The sequence below is a fragment of the Platalea leucorodia genome (genome assembly GCF_965183815.1).
Source record: "Platalea leucorodia genome assembly, chromosome: 1".
Lineage (NCBI taxonomy): Eukaryota > Metazoa > Chordata > Aves > Pelecaniformes > Threskiornithidae > Platalea > Platalea leucorodia.
The window spans coordinates 90,328,254-90,345,704 of NC_138823.1; the positions used below are offsets into that span (position 1 = coordinate 90,328,254).

Below are 17,451 nucleotides of genomic sequence, written 5' to 3' on the forward strand. Positions count from 1 at the left end.
TGATGTCCTGTTATTACTTCAAATCTAAGTATGTTCCCAGATAACAGAAGAAAGATCTCTGTTTGCTGTTTCTCTTCAGATCCCACATCATCAGTCTCCTTTCTCACATGTCTCATTTCATTTGTCCTCACATTTAAAAATATTCTAAGACAATTTTCTTTTTCACTGCATGTGCATCCCCAGAGTTGAAATTTTATTCTAGGCGTTGCCTACTTCTCCGTATCTTAATGTGTTTTCAGCATCCATTCCACTCTATCTTTGTAGTTCCCCCTACAAACTTGGACTGTGCAACTTGTTCTACTTGCCAACTCACTAATCATTAAATTAAGCAACACAGAGATGTTCTGATCATTGTTCTGAGTATTTACACCCATTAATAGCAACACTTCATATCCTTCCTGCCAAATAGTTCTTGAAAGATTTATCTTACTGTAACAACACTGATGCCTACATTCTTAAAAGTCACCCACAAAGCAAAAGAATACCACTAGTCTGGGATTTCTGCCTTATGTTTTTGTTTCTCTGAAGAATTAATATGACAAGGCTCTTCCCCTTTTAACTTTTACTTCAAAAGTTCAGGCTTTGTCCTCTCTGTCTCCTGAATGGTGCAGAAGAATCCATACAGATGTAAATGAACCTTAAGAACTGGTGAAGAAAAATTACAATAACTTTTAGTCAGAGCATGTACTTTTTTTCTTGTAAACATCTTTAGACCAAAACACCCAAGCAGCATATTCTGGAAAACACATTGCCTGCTAGAGACTTAGCATTGCCATCCCTTTATTGATTTGAGAAAACCACTCCAAGTAGCTAAGAAACGTACAGTGCTACTTCATAGTTTTAACTAGAAGACTCGACTCATATTCCTGATACATGTATTGCTTTTTTATGCTAGTCAAGAAAACTAAAAAAAATTTAGTAAGCCTAAGAAAATTTCTTCCTCACAAATAAAGCCACAGCTGTCTAAGTGCAGTACTAAATGAATCAATCCGGAAAAAAACTACATATACTACCACTCTGTGTTTAAAGTACCGTAAATTGCTGAAAGATCCCCAAACTGGGTTGTTTAGAGCCCAGATAAGAGAGACTGAAAGGCTACAGTAATCAACAACAGATGCCTATAACAATAGTAAAATTAAATTCAAAAGCTACCACAGGAGCTCCAGATTGAAGACAACAGGAAAACCAGAGTAAAATAGATTGTAAAAACTTCTTATCAGGAAACATAACCCTGCCTGGTTGCAGGTTCAACAGGCTAGAAGTCATGAATAAAAAAAGTCATGTGATGTGCCTATTTAAATAAATGGTTTAAGAGACCCATCTTTAAACAAGAACTAGTCTTATCTCCCAATTTCATCACTGACATCCTTAAAATTATTGATCCATTTCACAGACAGAACAAAAATTATTGCACTGGGCTCATAAATCACCATTTCCTATTCATTGCAGTGCTCATGACTTAAAATTAACAAAGCCTTATTAAGAGCAGTGGTTGCTGAGGCTTCTTTTATTAATCAAATCCAGAATAATTCACTAGCTGCTTCCATAATTTCAGTCTCCATCCCACTCTTGCTCTTCCAGAGAGCATGATTGATGACAGACTCACCGTTAAGTGCCCTTCATGATGATCAGGGAAATGTATGAATAAATACTCTGTGGCTACCAACTGCATTATTGAGTCACCCAGGAATTCCATCCTCTGGTTGTGGCCTCTGAAAAATGAGACATCAATGCAGCAAAAATCAATAAGCACTCAGGGAGGAAAAAACAAAACCAGCATGCACACACATATTAAAATAAAGAGTGATCTGAGAGTAAGCCTCACTCATTTCCAAACGCATTTAAGATAATTTTCCAGCATTAACCAGGTGAGATGAAAACACAGTTCATTACTGTTGTAACCCCAACTTTCAGGGAGAAAGCAAATCAGGGTAGCTACATATAAACACACTTATTAGATCACAGATCTGGGACCAACTGAAGTAGAAAAGCAGTTGACATCAAGTTTGTAACAGGATAAGTTCTGTACCTGTAACTTCTTATAAGAAAGTGAACTAATGACTGCAACGACTTCAATAGAGAAAAAGGTCTGTCCATTCACAAGAAATAAAAGGATCAGGGTTTAAATCCATGCGAGATCCTGGACTGGGTAACCACTGGTATGGCTCTACTCTTTGCTTTAAAACGAGGCATGGCAGCTCTACACGCCACGGAACACAAGGGCTTCACTTGGACCAAAGAGCATGATTTTACTTCTTTCCTCTGCCAAATGTACCTCCAAGTATGTTTTGCTACTGTCTCAGGAGTGATATGCAAGTATCAATGATGCAGGAAGCTCAGAAGAAAGACTGGGATGTCTCTCTAACATCATCTATAGTCTTTCCCAAGGTATCCACTACTGACTACTGTCAGAGATGGGATACTGAGCCAGGTGGGCTTGTGAACATAGCTGCTCTATTCTCTTCTGGAGAACAGATATAACATCTAGGGTTTGTTTACAAATAAAGCAATGTGGGATACTAACAGAAGGAACAAGAGAGCTACACGAGGACTCTTGCCGTGTACTCACAGAGTCAGGTGGTTAAAGCCTACTGTCCTCAGAGTGAATGCACGTGCTAGAAGCCGAACATGAGTAAAGATGACTCCAATTGCATCCTCAAACTCTGTAAGCTTCTGAAGAACTGGAGAGGTCTCAATGAGTTGCCTGTCAGTATTGGACTCTTGCAGCTGTAAATAAAATTAAGTGCAAACAATGACAAACTGACACTGTTTTAGAACTTTTCAGAGAAAAGCAAGCCTTCTGTAAAGCACAAGGGCAAAGAATACAGGGAACAAGTCGTTCTGTGGACAGCTGAACTGAGAAAACCCAGTTTCCTCTGGTTTTTTGTCTTGGATAATTACCACTCAAAGAAGATATGAGCTCTGATGTATGCCTTTTTAACAGCTGAGGCATTTTTAAAACATTGCTTATATGGTCCTAGCTCTACATGTGGATAGCATGGGCTACTTATTTTCACACAACATGCATAACTGTACATGTCTCAGTTTTCTAATATTATCATATTGTTTGCAACAGAGCAACAGATTCAAAAATTATTAGAATAGGGCTGGCAGACATGTCAAGATGAGACAAAAACCAAATCTATTTCTCCCACTTTCCTTCAGTATCAAAAATAAAGAATAAATACTTAGTATATAAAATTCAAAAGGCACAATAACACAAGAAAATTAAAATGATCACTTTGCGTCAGTATCTTTTCTTATCAGTTTCTTGTCTGATATCCTTGATGTAGTGACACTGTTAAATGACTTTCTGGAGTCGGGAAATGGCTTAGGCATTTCCTCCAGCCACTCTGGGCATCCCTCTGGTATAGCAATGCCTCAGAGGAGGAATCATCCAGATGAGGATGCCTAAAGGAAAAGTAAGAACAGCCACAGTTTTTTAAAGTGGCATTAAGATCTTTCTTGGTTTGTTGCCTGTCCCTTTTCTATTAACTGATTAAATTCAAATTGACTTTTTTCCTTAAACACAACTGAGCTTTCAGATGACATTTTCATATACCTACATATCCCAGCACCAAAATCCCATGCCTGGGTGATAATGGTCAGTGTGGAGTTCAGTTGCATGTGGAGCTGAGACTGCTTTTTGCTTCCTCATGCACAGTCCTTTATATTTACCTACACAGAATTTGATCTGCTTTTTTACTCCATAGTTAGTCACTCTTGCATTCTCACAATCAGACTGCAATTCTTCACTCTGCTGTTGTCCCTGCTACCCTGAATAATTTGGTATTGTTAACAAATTGCCACCTCACTGCTCATCCTCTTCTCTAAGCTGTCGATATGAACAGCCTGTTCTTCAGCAAAGATCCCTAGGGAAATCTGCCAGTGATCTCCATCCCTTGTAAGATGTGGCCATTTCACTGCTGTTCTCCATTTCTTATGCTTCAGCCATTCCTTTAAATCTTGTAAGGACTGGCAATATTCACTGGGGTTGCTTTATTTTTTTTCCTTCCTTTCTTTTGTTTTTTTAAACACATTTTTAAAAGCCTTTAATGAGTGCTTTTCCAACAGCCTTTTAGGAAACCCAGCAGACAGTATCATCTGCATCATCACATGCTTTGTTCTCTCCTCTAAAATCTCCTATTCATTTGTGAGGCAGGACTTGCCTTTACATGTTAACTCTTTCCAAAGAGACCACATTTATCCAGGTGACCACTAATTACTCTTTTTTCATCACTATTTCTACTGACTAGACTACTGCCACATAACAGGGTTACAGGCCTTCAGTTCTGTGTATCTTACCCAGAGCTTTTTTTTTTTAAATTGGCATCTTATTTGCCATATTATTACAGTGACTTTTAATAATTTTTAAAATGCCATTTTTCAGGCTAGCTGTGCCCAAAGGCCTACCTGAGCAGCCTGTGTTTCCTCTACTGGTAAGTAGAGAGCTAGGATGACTTCTGGGACATGGAAGAAAATAAATTTTCATCACACAAGTTAAGGTAGTCGCAAGAAATGATAAGTTGCATATACTGGCTGTCTCCAATCTCTAAGCAGAGTCCAAGTCTTCTTTGTGAAAGCAGAGATAAAGAGGTTAAAATAAAATAAAGTATGAGAAAAGAAAGAAATCTGGGCTAAGAATTTTCTTGGGAGCTTGTGCCACCATGCAGGATAGGTAGTGCTGAATCTCCAAAGTTTATCTCCCCATTAAGACTCTTCTATTTACACTCACAGAGAGTTGGTCATAAAAAAATGTTTCAGGTGCGCTATTTGTTGCTGAAGATTTTGTCTACGTACCCATTGCAAAATACATGCAAATATGAGACATTTCAGATGAAGGCCTCAAAGTGACCTTCTGCTGGAAGGGTGTGCTCATAAATAGTTTCAAAGGAGTCAAACCGACTGCACAAAACATCAGAGATTTGGTTGGACAGAAGCAACCTCTCAGATGTTCATATGATCCTAAACACCTTACTCACTGACGGGATGACAATTTGAATAGAGCTATTCTTGCAGCACCCCTGCACACTTGGAAAATGCTACTACATTTGCTGTGAAGACAAGGAGCTACAGTGCAGAGAGGCTCTGTGACTTGCTCTAGGTCTCCCCCAGAATTCAGTCAGGGAACAAGGACTAGGAAACCATTCTCCCAACTTCCAGCCTTGTAAACTAACAACTTGTGAGCTTGTATCCTCCAATACACGGAGAATAAATTAGCCTTCAGATAATTTCAGTACTTACTTGGTATTAGAGCTACTGGAATCACCAAAACAACCATGCTATCATTGCGCACACACACACACAAAAAAAAAAATATTAGAATCACACTCTTATTCCATTCAACTAATGTGCCTTCCTACTAGTAAGGTTTCAGTCTTAATTTCAGGTTAACAAAATATGTACATTGTTTTTGTACCCTTTTTCCCCCAACTTCAAGAAGATGAACAAGAAGCCACCAAAATGTTACCTCTCACTAGATTTATCATATGAGAAGCACAGTTATGTATCAAACATGAGCCAAGGAAAGGTGTATGATTAATCCTCAGAGAGGCAGAGACTCATTATTTACAAAAAAAAAAAAAAACTAAAACCAAACACAAAGGCAAATATATACACTCCTTTGGCTTCTTTTTAGCACAATTTCTGAGGTGTCATTACGATAGAAACCTATGGAAAAGCATCCCTGAAAATAAAACAGAGCTATGAAATTTATTACAGAAAGGGATACACTTACTTGGAGTGGATGTAGTGGATAATTAAGCCATACATCCCGCAGGTCCTGCAAACATTGAGAGATGCCTTTAATGCTCAAGGGAATCATTTAACAAATTCCACAGTACTAAATAAAATGTCATTACTTGAAATACTGAACTATTTCAGATGCTGGCTCTGCTTATTGCAAATTCAATAGTGCTGGCAAACTAATTTTTAAAATCGTGTATTTGCCGTTCAAACTGCCTGTAGTTCTCCCAATTAGCTTGTGTCAAAGAGGTGGAAAAATCCTTGAACCAAATAAAAAGTGCTCAAAGGAAGAAAAAGATTTGTTTAAGCCTCAAGACTAACTTTATTTGCAAGTACTCCTCAGTAGCAAGTTTGACTTCACCAAAGGCAAGGACTAAAAAAGAAAAAAAAACATTTATTTTCTTCTATTTCACATAGGCTTCCTTCACTACAGGCACTGAGCAGCAAAAGAACCACTGAATTACGATAGGCGTCAAAATATTTTTATTTCTAATAAGCTTTGTCATTTCACAGACTCGGAGACTTTCAAGAAGGAAAGACTGTATAATTCAGCCCCTCACCACTGCCACATGTATTGTCCCAGCAGTATGTACTGGTTACTTTCCTTAGCCATTACATGGGATAAATTCCAACCAACAGTGATCTAAGATACAGTATGCAAGAATAGATCAGACTTTAATTATGCAATTGGGCAAACGCTGGATGAAATCCCCTGTATTTTTTTCAAAGATATGTTTAAAACTTTTAGGGGCGGGAGGATTTAACTGAATAAACAGGAATAGTCACTCTACATGTGCATCATTTCCCCAAAGCATGCTGCCTGGTTCCACAGCACCCACCTCTGTTGTTAGAGCAGCACTTTGAATGGAAGTCTGCAGGTTTCCCACACCACCCACCCTTCGCTAAGCCAACCAACAAACAGCACACCTGAGAAAACACCATAATTTTTTTGCCTGAACCAGTGCAGCTTGCTGTCCTAAACACACTATGCTACATTCAGTTTCCAGTAACAAAGTATTACAGGTGTATTGCTGTTCATTTCTGATTCTCAAATAAAACAATGGACAAGAAAGCATGTCTTCAGTTATTTTTAAAACAGAAATCAAATCATATAAATACATAAATACCTTGTCATTGAAGAGTAAACGTCCAAATAATTGTTTTGCTTCTTCAAGGCTCCCCTCGAGATAAACAGCTCCTGCATAAGGGGACCAATACATCAAAGGTCAATAATGCATTAGTACTTAGAAAATTACTAAGCACAGGAAAGTCAAAGATCTCTGCCTTCTTCATCTCCAATACATTTTTAAAAAGGATGCTTTCTGTAGTAAATCCTAATTTTTTGAGAAATTTAAACCATGTAAAACACCAATATAAATCAATGGTCATAAAATGCACAGAAAAACCTGAAATAGTTAAATCAGTGATAGAAAATTATACATTCGAAGAGCAAAGTTTAAACAAATTAGGCTAGAAGCAATTTATTTCTAAACATAGTCTCCAGTAATCAGCTAACTATACCATATATGTAGACAGTGAAAGCCATGAAATACATTTCAATAGCTACCAAATAATTTTCATTTATTCCGTACTTTCAACAACATTACATTCAGCAACATAAATGATGCATCAGGGCTATTCCAAACCTCAGTGCCTCCCCAATAGCACCCCAATACATTGTCTGAACTGGAAACTGCACCTCTGCATCTCTCAGTTTCTGGAGATTATGGTACGTTGTTTTTTGGTTTGTTTGTTTTTTGTTTTTCTTTTAAACTGCATATACAGCCCTCTCTAGCCCTCCACATGCCCATTAGTAACAAGCTCTGCAAAATTTGTGCTACTATATTATATTTTTTGTGTGTACCATACACACTCTATCTGCACAGGCACTATAAATTCAGTATCAACATTTTGTCCTTTGGTACTCTTCACAGGAGGGCTTCTGAAAACCTCAAACTAGTTCTTGTAAGCACATCTTTATAAAAGCAAAGGGAATACAGAGCTACATGAAGAACACAGAGAAAGGGAGTTGATGTTCCCACATACAGGGAGAACATGGTTTGCCTTGCTGTGTCTTTCCACCCATCTTTCCTTTTAATTCCTCACTAGGTCAACTACTTTGGACTCTTTGGAGAATAGTTTGGGGATAAGACTACCTTGCCAGAGGCATATTATGAGAGCACAGAACTTCAAACAGGCCGTAGGCAGGCTGCTTATACTTTTGGTTATTATTTTCATCACAGGGAATAAGCACCAGCCTTTTACAAAGGTTCTCAAGTAGGAGCTCCAGACCCCACATATACTTTCGTAGTCCCTTAACAAGCTCTCAGATTTTAGCTATGGCCCTGACAAAATCTTATTGCTCAATTAACTTTGCGAACAACTTTGTATTGGAGGTTAAACACGCAAGCCTGCTCTCTTAGCAAATCTCAATGCTTGCCAAATAGTCCTCATCATTACATCCTAGACAAACCGAAGTATATGAACAAAGCCACAGATACATATCTAGTGTTCCTTTTCTGTTTGTTTTTTATTTTTAAATTAAAGATCAAAGCACTCTTGGAAAGCAAAATAGAGTTAAAAAGAAAACTCTTATTTCTTGATAAGATGAAATGCAATTTGGCCCAAGGCAGAATGCACAGAACTGTTGACATCTAAGCCAACAACGATCTATTTTTCAAAGCAGGACAAAATGCTTTAGGAGTTTGTGTAGTATGTAAAGACTTGGATCAGGGCTAAACCATTCCCATAGCTAATATAATGTACAGTACATTTGGATGAATATGAAGCCCAGTCAGTGAGATTTAACTTGCTTTGTGTATTCAAACAAGTAATGTTTTACAAAAACACGCTACTTAGAATAGAGCTTGTGTGGATAAATGGATCAGATTTCCACCTTACTGCCTGCTTATTTGGTAACTATGGTCAGGCCGTCCTGATTTCTTCTTCAACATAAATTTATCGACTAGCGCAGCCAGTCACTAATCAGCATCTTAGTGCCCAACAGCAAATTTGACACAACTCCCCTTCATCCTAAGCTAGGGGGTTTTGGTAGCTTTATTACACCAGCCATGGCATATTGCCATGCTTTTTATTTGTAAGGAAAATGCAGAGACCAAAAATATTTACTTGGCAAATGTCACGTTTAATTCACAGGAGAAGGTTAGCAGGGCACAGAGGAAGCGGGCTGGTGACTTGGTTGGGAGTGCCTGGTGCATTCAGAAAGCAAGCTGCAGAGTTTAAAATTCAAGGCTGAAGTGCAACTCCACATTTCGCAGGTTTCTGCAAGTACTATACGAAGCAGTGAACCTGCACTTTTCCTGCCAGGCCACGGTGACTGAACTACTCCCCCCAGACAGGGGGGCAGGCCGTGGTGGCGCACGAGAGGTGGAGTCCTGCGGTGACGGACAGAAGCGCTGCGCCCCAACGGTATGAAATGAGTGCATCTTCAGTGTGTGGGAGGCAGGATACGGAAGATGAGATTTTCACCATAATACTGCATGCTCGTCATGTTATACACACGGCGTATGTGCAGGAGATGGGAAGAGACGAAGAAGATTTAAGAAGCTTTACTGTCACCTGCCCTTACTAACACTACTCAACACAGACCCATGTCTCCTCCATCGCAGTCAACATGGCATGTAGACATATTAAAACGTAACTGTCTGCACAGAAAAGTACACATGCTTTACCTATTAGGGCTTCAAAGCAGTTGGCCATGGCATGGCGGAGATCCGATTCCCTGCAAAGGTCTGGACCATGAGCATAAAGCATAAATCGATCTAGTTCCAGCTTCTGCAGAATATGTGGAAAGAGTTAAAACCGTGGCTTTAGAAGTACAAGAGTACAGTTCTAGTCACTAGAGTACATCTATACTATTATTATGCAGCAACTGTGTTTAAGGGAACTTTAAAGCTTTTCTCCATAGTTTCAGTTCAGACATAGGCTAAAAATAGAAGACTTCATATTTGTTTATCGGAGGCAAGCAACTAGAGTGTGATAGCGTGGGAAAGCTAGGAATTATCAAACCAAATTGTCAAGGGAAGCCAGATCAAAACATGTTACTAGTGAGATTTAGGAATGAGTTCAAGAGGTGGGCTGAGCATGTAACAGAAAAACAGCCTGATACCAGCTGGATGGTGCAATGTGCTGTGTTTCTTGCTGGTAGTTTGCCCTCGTGTGATTTGCCTTCAGAAATGCCGAAGGGACATTCAAAGGTTAAGGAGATAACACTGAGGAAAAAGGTTTTGCCTACAAGAAGATAAAGTACAACAGTGAGGAACAGGAACTCTGGTAGACACAATCCAGTGAACATCTGACTTTTTTCTTTAAGAGTGTCAACAGGTGGCAGTAACAAAAGCTTCTGGGCACTGCAAGCAGAAGACTGATACTTTAATCCACAGTGCCACCTATCTTTCTTTTTCTTTTCAAATGTGCATCATTGACATTCATCTGTTGCTTAAACCATAGTTCTGCTTGGCAGTCGGAATCTCAGGTAGCAAGTCAGATATCTTATATGATAATTCTGCTATAGAAATGCAGGCAAGAGCTACTAGGTTCTCTTTACATATTCATCTTTTTGACACAAAACCATTATTGAGATTTTTAAAGAGATTTGTGCATCTTGCGAAGTCTGTATGAGAATAAATTCTTCCCAACTGGGTGTAAGTTTCTACTGACTAATTTCTCTTCAACATTCAACTTCTTCCTCCTAGAGTAAATTTAAGATGTAAAAGTGGAGACGAAGTTGCTTGAGGCACGTGGTTTAGACACATTTCAATTGGAAAAAAGAAGTCTTCCATTTTCAATGAATGAGAGCCTATTCGCTGCTCTAGAACCCAGGGAATTACCACTTATGATGTTCCACCGCACTTTCTAATGCGCAGGGAACGCTCGTTAGAGTCAACATAAAAGTGGAACATTAATTGTTTTATGTCAAATTTAAACTTCTTACAGATTATTGTCATATGTTCATGTTAACTGGTGGTGTTTGGGAGTTGGCCTCTGTCCCCTCTCTCCAATGGCTTATCTCCATTTTCGGAGCTTGCATTCAACCTATTTTGCATGTGTTTTGCTTCTAAATTTTGATCATAACACATTTCAGATTATTTTTAAAATTCCTGCTACGATGACCCTTAGAAGCTACAGAAATTTATCATTTGATCCTCAATTAAAACTGCATTCCACACGCACAAGAGAAATTGAGAAGCTGAGAATTATCCTGAGGAAGTAAAGTGAATGCAATCCCACTGACACTGCAGGGGATAATTAAAAGGAATGAAACCAGGAAGGTCATACAGGATATACAAGAGGAAAAAAGGGTAAGTTGGGAAAACAGGAATGTATAGATATCTAATATTTACAGTTGTATCTAATAAAAATAAATACAGTTTAAAAAATTTTTGCAATAAAAATTTTCAAAAGTTGTCCATGTACAATGATAAAGGCTGTGAACAGAGCTTTAAGAACATACGAGCTTTCCTGATGCAGGTTTTAAAATAATAACATGAATTCAAATGTCACGCAGTTCAATACTATATTTGTAAGCAAAACCCTGACTTGAAACATTTCAATCAATTCATGCTCATCTAAATCATTAAAGCTTCGGAGGAAAAAGATTGTGTTCACTCAATACCCAATGCCTCTCCTGAGAACTGAGCAAAAAGATGACGTTAGAAATCATGCAGTTTTTGCCAACATCTCAAGATTGGTTACGCTTGTTTAAATTACTGCGTGAATATGAACAGAGAAGATTAAAAGAGCACTTGAAAACTACAGGCAATACACAGTGGACATGTGTGGGCGCATGCATGCATGCACAGCTTCATACGTTACATCAGTAAGTCTCAGACTGTTTTTTAAAAAACATGCTAACAAAATCAAATCTGACTAAGGGAATATCAAATTATCTACGAATAGAGACTTAATCAACTTTCTATATCATATTGCTGACCCCCAGTATCACATAGAAATCTAAAAAGCTCTTGTCACTCACAGAATTAAATGAAATAAAATTCAGAGGCACCTCAATTTTTCCCATGAGGTAATACAACTTTTCACCAAAAGCCTTTTTAACATATTTCTCTTCCACAGTTCACAGCAAATCTCAAAATGACTATGTAGGTTAGTGAGCAGACAAAATCATTTTTTCACCACTTTCTCTACATGCTGCCATGTTCTCTCTACATATTCTATCAGGAAGTCCTTTTATAAACAACCAGCTTGTTTCTTTTTCTTCACTAAATTTCTACTATCAGCTTCATTACCTGTGCAATTTAAAGGTAAATATAGACACACCTTCAACATAGGCATCCTAAAAACTTAATTCTTCTGCCTGCAAAAATTACTCCTCCTAAAAATATGCTTTGGAGAAAACACTAGGTCCTACTTCATCTTTAAAATCTACTTTCAAACTGAAGAGTTCCTGTATCCCAAATGCTGTACACAAAACACAGTAAGGACACTGATGTTCAAAGCAGGCAGATTCCTCAAGAGGCAATCCACGCACTAACAGTATCCTACCTATGGGTGTCAAATACAGAGACGTATAAAACTGTACCTTAGCCAACATGGCCAGGTGTTGGTTCTGTACGATGGCAGTGCGGTATGTAGCTAATCCTCCTTCTTCCAGAGTGGGAAACAGGTAGTACAAGTGGACGCTGGCAAAACAAAAATCAAATCAGATGCTGTCAGCATTTGGTTAAAAATGAACCACCTGTGCCTCTAGGGAACAGTGCCCGTCTCTCAGATCCTCGCTGGTAACACAGGCTTCCCTGTGTTCCTTCCCAAGCCAGCAACTCAGCTCGAAGTAAGGTAAAGAAACAAATATTAAAACAATGCTCAATAATATTCGACTGGATAGCATTGGCAGCAGGGGAGGAAGAGTGCTGTTTCTCTACTGGGCAGTACATAATCTCTAAATCCCAGCAAGGACATGCACTTCCCTCAACTGAAGGTTTCCATCTATCAGTAGCAGTGGATTCAGCAAGGTTGACACCTAGAGGATGCTGAGGAATAAAGCACAAGGGAACTGCCAGCCAGCCTTGAGAAACTCCATGCCGCAGCTATGCAGGGCTTTAAGATAATACTAGTGATTCAGGCTGGACCACCACTCCGGATATGTGGTTTACAAGGTTCTTACAGCCCTTTAACAGATGCTAATGGAGCCAAAGAACAGAACTCAACAGTCTGTATTTATCAAATGTGTGAAGTCATTAATACCACAGGAAAAAAATGAGTAAAAATGACAGGCTTTCAACTGCTTTTAATGATATTTGTCATCATGCAAGGAAGATACTTCATAGAACAGAAACAAAACTTTGAAGTAATTCAGTGATCCAACCAAGATCTGAGTAACAGATAAAAGGTTCCGAATATCTTCATATATGACTATCTAACCATGTCAGAAAGAAGTTAATACAGAGACGGTTTTCAACATCCCACAAATAAGATAGTGGATGGCACTAATTATTAAAATATTTTATTAACCCAATACACAGGGAGAAAAGTGCAGATGGATGCAAGATTATTTAAGAATAAAAATTACTATTAAACTTAGAGGCAATCTAATCAAGCATCATAATTCACAAAAGCAGAGACCTGAAGTAAAGGGTTAGGAAAAAAAAAAATCAGACTTAAATAGGTGCTTACATGCTCTACTGAAGAGAAATGTAGCTCAGTTTTTTTCTGAATTGAGACAGAAGTTAGCTCAGAAAGTCAACTGATGGTTGATGAACAATGACAATGAAAAATGCAAGACATTTAAATCAGCAAGTCTTCCATCTTATCAGCCTGTACTGCTGTATAAGAGAAAAGGCCATGGGTTTTAAGGGCAGTGGAGACCTTTATAGACTAATAGCTTTTAATACTGAGTAGCTAATGGCTAGTAGAGGTTAGTAGAGAATGGAGCTATAAGGGCAGTTTTGTTATTCATACAACAAACTTGCTTCAAGAGAAGCTTTACAGTAAACAAGACTACTCCCCTATTAAAAAGAGTAGAACAAAGCAGCTGAAAATGGATTATAATCTTTGTTTTGTGTGAACTGCCTGCCTCTAGTGCTCAGATAAGAGAGGCCAACGGAGGTAACTGATAACATCCCTGTACTGTTCACTGATTTCAAAACACTCAGACCAAAAGTGGAACATTTTTGATGAACCATGGTTTCTTGTTATTACTTCTAAATAAATTACATTTGTGCTCAACTATTTTATTTACATACAGACATTATGCAAGCTACAGCCCTAATAACTAGAAATATAAGAACTGCAATGCATTCAATATTACCAATAAATGCTTTTCACTTGCAACTAGAGAAAAAGAACCCATGGAAACAACATGGTGTGCTAAGAAAAATATCCTGCCTTTAAAAAAAGGGTACAAAGTTCAACTTGTCTGTAGCTGAATAACCTCTAACCCCAACCAACTTAAAATTGCACTCCATGAAACAGAAACTCTAGTTTTTCATTTTGTAATCTTCGTTGTTGTATCATCAGCACTGAAGGAATTTTCAAGAGAGCTGTGTGCAGATGTGCAGCTCTAAATACCAGGCAGGACTGCAAACATACACAGTCATAAAGTAAACACTGCAAAGCTTAATAAGCCCAGTGGTATGACAATAACATACAAAGGTGAGGACTGTTGAAGAATTCCCCATTTACCTTGTTAAGAACTCCACCACAGCATCTCCCAGAAATTCTAAACGCTCGTTGTGGTTAATCCTGAAAAAGGCATTTTAAGGTTTACTATCAGCTAAGTAACATACGCTGGTTATTTACACAATACAATTAAAATAGAACAAATCAGAGTTGTTTGCTAATCAGCCATGATAGACATCCTTGCAGCCTCCCCCACCCTCTCTGGGTTACAATCCTTTCCAAAACAGAATAACAACTACATGAATCTTGAAACTCAGGACTGACACCACTGCCTTTGAAATTTTCATATGTTCCATTCTGAGATATTGTCAGAGCTTAACAAATGGAGAAAGGAGACAGTACCGTTGACTGGCACTGAGGTCAGGTTTCTTTGTCCATCAGAGGGCACCAGCTGACTGAAACAAACGGCCTGTCTTCAGTCTTGTGCATGCAACTAGGGAAGTGTACGTAATTAACATCAACACTTGCAGGGTGTGATGACTGCAACAGATTCGTTGGTACGGCAGAGCTACATGGGAGTAAGTACTTCCATTTTTCATAGCACCTTTAAATGCCCTGTTTTCTGTAACTTCCTTTGAGCTTGAAAGAAAAAATGGCTGTACAAGAAGATGCATTCAAAGATGGCATTAAGCTAGTAGAATCTTATATTTCCTGTGTTTTCCTTTTCTTCTATCACTGCTCCTGATCTTCCTGTTTTGCATAAAGTTTTATTTCCTCCAAGCTCTCTGCCTGCTTATATAACAAAGGACTAACAGGACACATCAGCTGAAAAAGAACAGGAGTTTGTCTTCAAATATATACAAATTTTTGCTCTACACATCAAAGCATATATGTAGCATCATTTTGACTTTACACAATCATAATAGAATCAAGGCCATTGCAACAGGATTTTTTTTTTTTTAATCCAGAAGATCCTTCTCAAGTGTCTGACAGCTTTTATTGTAATTTGCACTCCCCCAACAATTATATAGTTAGTCTAATTTCTGAAATAGCAGGCCTTTGTAATGGGCTGAAAGAATTCAAGTACCTCTGCTGTGTAAAACAATAAAGCGTGAGCAAAACTACAACTCCTCTGTGTAGCAACATAGCGGAAAACACAGATCTCTCAGAAGTGGGATTTTATATTTGTGTGTTATTTTGTGAGAATTAACGCAATTTAGCCTTATCTCATGTTATCTTAAGAGGGCTGAAATAAGATTGAGGCTGATTGTCAAAGAAAAGGGCATGGTCTAGCTGAAACAGCATTTGGGAAACACTGCAACAATAATGTATTCAGCATTCAACTTCTCTCATTCCCGAGCTTCCTCCAAAATGATGACTCTTAAGAGGCCCGGTTATAGCACTAGTTAACTAAAATACACTCTGCCCTCTAGTTAATGCATTTAGGAGATTTCACATGTAACTGTTTCTTGCATTAGCCCTATGAGCTTTCTTTATTCACTTTGGCTAAATATGGTGCCTGTGTCTATAAACCATATCTTAAACATTATTTATTTGCACAGAATTCTTAGTGGTCATTTAAGGATTATTACATTACAACATTAATGGTTTTTGCATACGTCTTTAAATTAGACCAGTAAATCAGCGAAGCCCACGTTCAGTATCACACTCATGTTAACAAGGTGCCATGCCAGGAAGGTACTACTGTGAGGAAATGTGATGGAGAATCCAATTTATAGCAATGATAACAATAACAACAAATCTTATTTTTCAGTCTGCAAAAAGCAAAAAGGTAGCCTTTTCGTCCTCCTCATTTCAAGGATAAACAAAAATGATAGAGTTATGTTAAGACCTTCCTCAGGAGTTTTCTGCAGACATGACCAAACATTTACTATGTCACTGCTAATGGAGGTTCAGCACATTTTCATGATATAAAAGTCAATTCAAAATGACTTTTCATTTCAACTATTTGCCAAAGCTGTTGCTGACAGTAAGTTGGTTGTTTCTATTAAACATCTCCCTCTGCAACAGCTTCCCTACTTGCAAACAATTATTTTCATTACCTGGAAGGAGCTGGATCATCCTGTCCCAAACGGGACATAATATTTATCAGGGTGTTTATCCCTAGAAATATAAACAATGCACTATTAAATAAGCAACCACTAATTCAATTTTAATAGGCTTAGAAAATAATTACTCAAAAATGTTACTTTGTAATTTATGTACACCAGATCATCCTGTTATTTACAGGGTTTACTTACAGCAAGTATAATCCTTACAGATGCTCCCTGCCTAACTGACCCCAGTCCCATTACAACACTGTTGCAGTTTTGCATTCAGCCAGATAAAAATACCACCTTTGCATGAAAAAGACATTCCAAACATTATAGAAAAAATAAACAATTTACTTCATTACAGCTGAATATACTTTTAAGGGGTGAGGAATATTCTGCAGCAGACAGACCACATATTTTCACATTAATAAGACATTTTTACAAAATATTCTCCAGCTTGCTCACCATGTTGAGCAGCAAATGAAGAAAACAATACTTGCCAAAAAAATCAAAGAAAATACGTCGTCCCATTTATTATCCTTGCTGTTTCTCGGCTCTTTACTTGTTGACTAATTTGCAAAATCCAGCCTTTTAGAAAGATCCCATTGGTGTCAGCATACAACCATTGAAATCCTCCACTGAAGGGATCTCTCAGGAGAAAAATGGCCAACAAAATAATAATGGACAAAATGTTTTCTTACTGATTAAGTGTGAGGTGAGAGAAAAATGGCATGGTGTAACAGCATACCTTTTTTTCTCATGTGCATATGGTGAACTTTTCTATCTCCATACTTCGGCTGTCGAATCCCACAGTTGGATAAGGAATTTCTGGCATGATCCGGATTCATTCCAAAGTTTAAGTGATGGCTTGGATGAGTCATGGCAAGCTGTAATGTAGCACATACAGGAAAAAGAGTCTTAGATGTATTTTTGCAAATAGAAGAAAAAAAAAAAAATCTTAGGACTGGTAGCTAATAATTGTTATTTTTTACTTTGAAGAAAGGCTAGAAAGTGATGTCCTCAATTAGCAGCTTGGTTCCAGCAACAGTACATCCTG

The 17,451-nt window shown here is 38.0% G+C and overlaps 1 protein-coding gene across 3 annotated transcripts in view; it reads right to left on the reverse strand.

The window, feature by feature from the left end:
* Positions 1 to 17,451, reverse strand: part of DROSHA (drosha ribonuclease III) — a 77,308-nt gene that overhangs the window by 12,633 nt on the left and 47,224 nt on the right. For all 3 annotated transcript variants that reach the window (XM_082314569.1, XM_082314567.1, XM_082314568.1), the window contains 9 exons: positions 17,143 to 17,281; positions 16,404 to 16,464; positions 14,404 to 14,463; positions 12,305 to 12,404; positions 9,438 to 9,540; positions 6,873 to 6,943; positions 5,738 to 5,782; positions 2,570 to 2,727; positions 1,607 to 1,712 (listed from right to left, as the gene is read on the reverse strand). In XM_082314569.1, the coding sequence (XP_082170695.1) occupies positions 1,607 to 1,712; positions 2,570 to 2,727; positions 5,738 to 5,782; positions 6,873 to 6,943; positions 9,438 to 9,540; positions 12,305 to 12,404; positions 14,404 to 14,463; positions 16,404 to 16,464; positions 17,143 to 17,281 (843 nt within the window). The remainder of the gene's footprint in view (positions 1 to 1,606; positions 1,713 to 2,569; positions 2,728 to 5,737; positions 5,783 to 6,872; positions 6,944 to 9,437; positions 9,541 to 12,304; positions 12,405 to 14,403; positions 14,464 to 16,403; positions 16,465 to 17,142; positions 17,282 to 17,451) is intronic.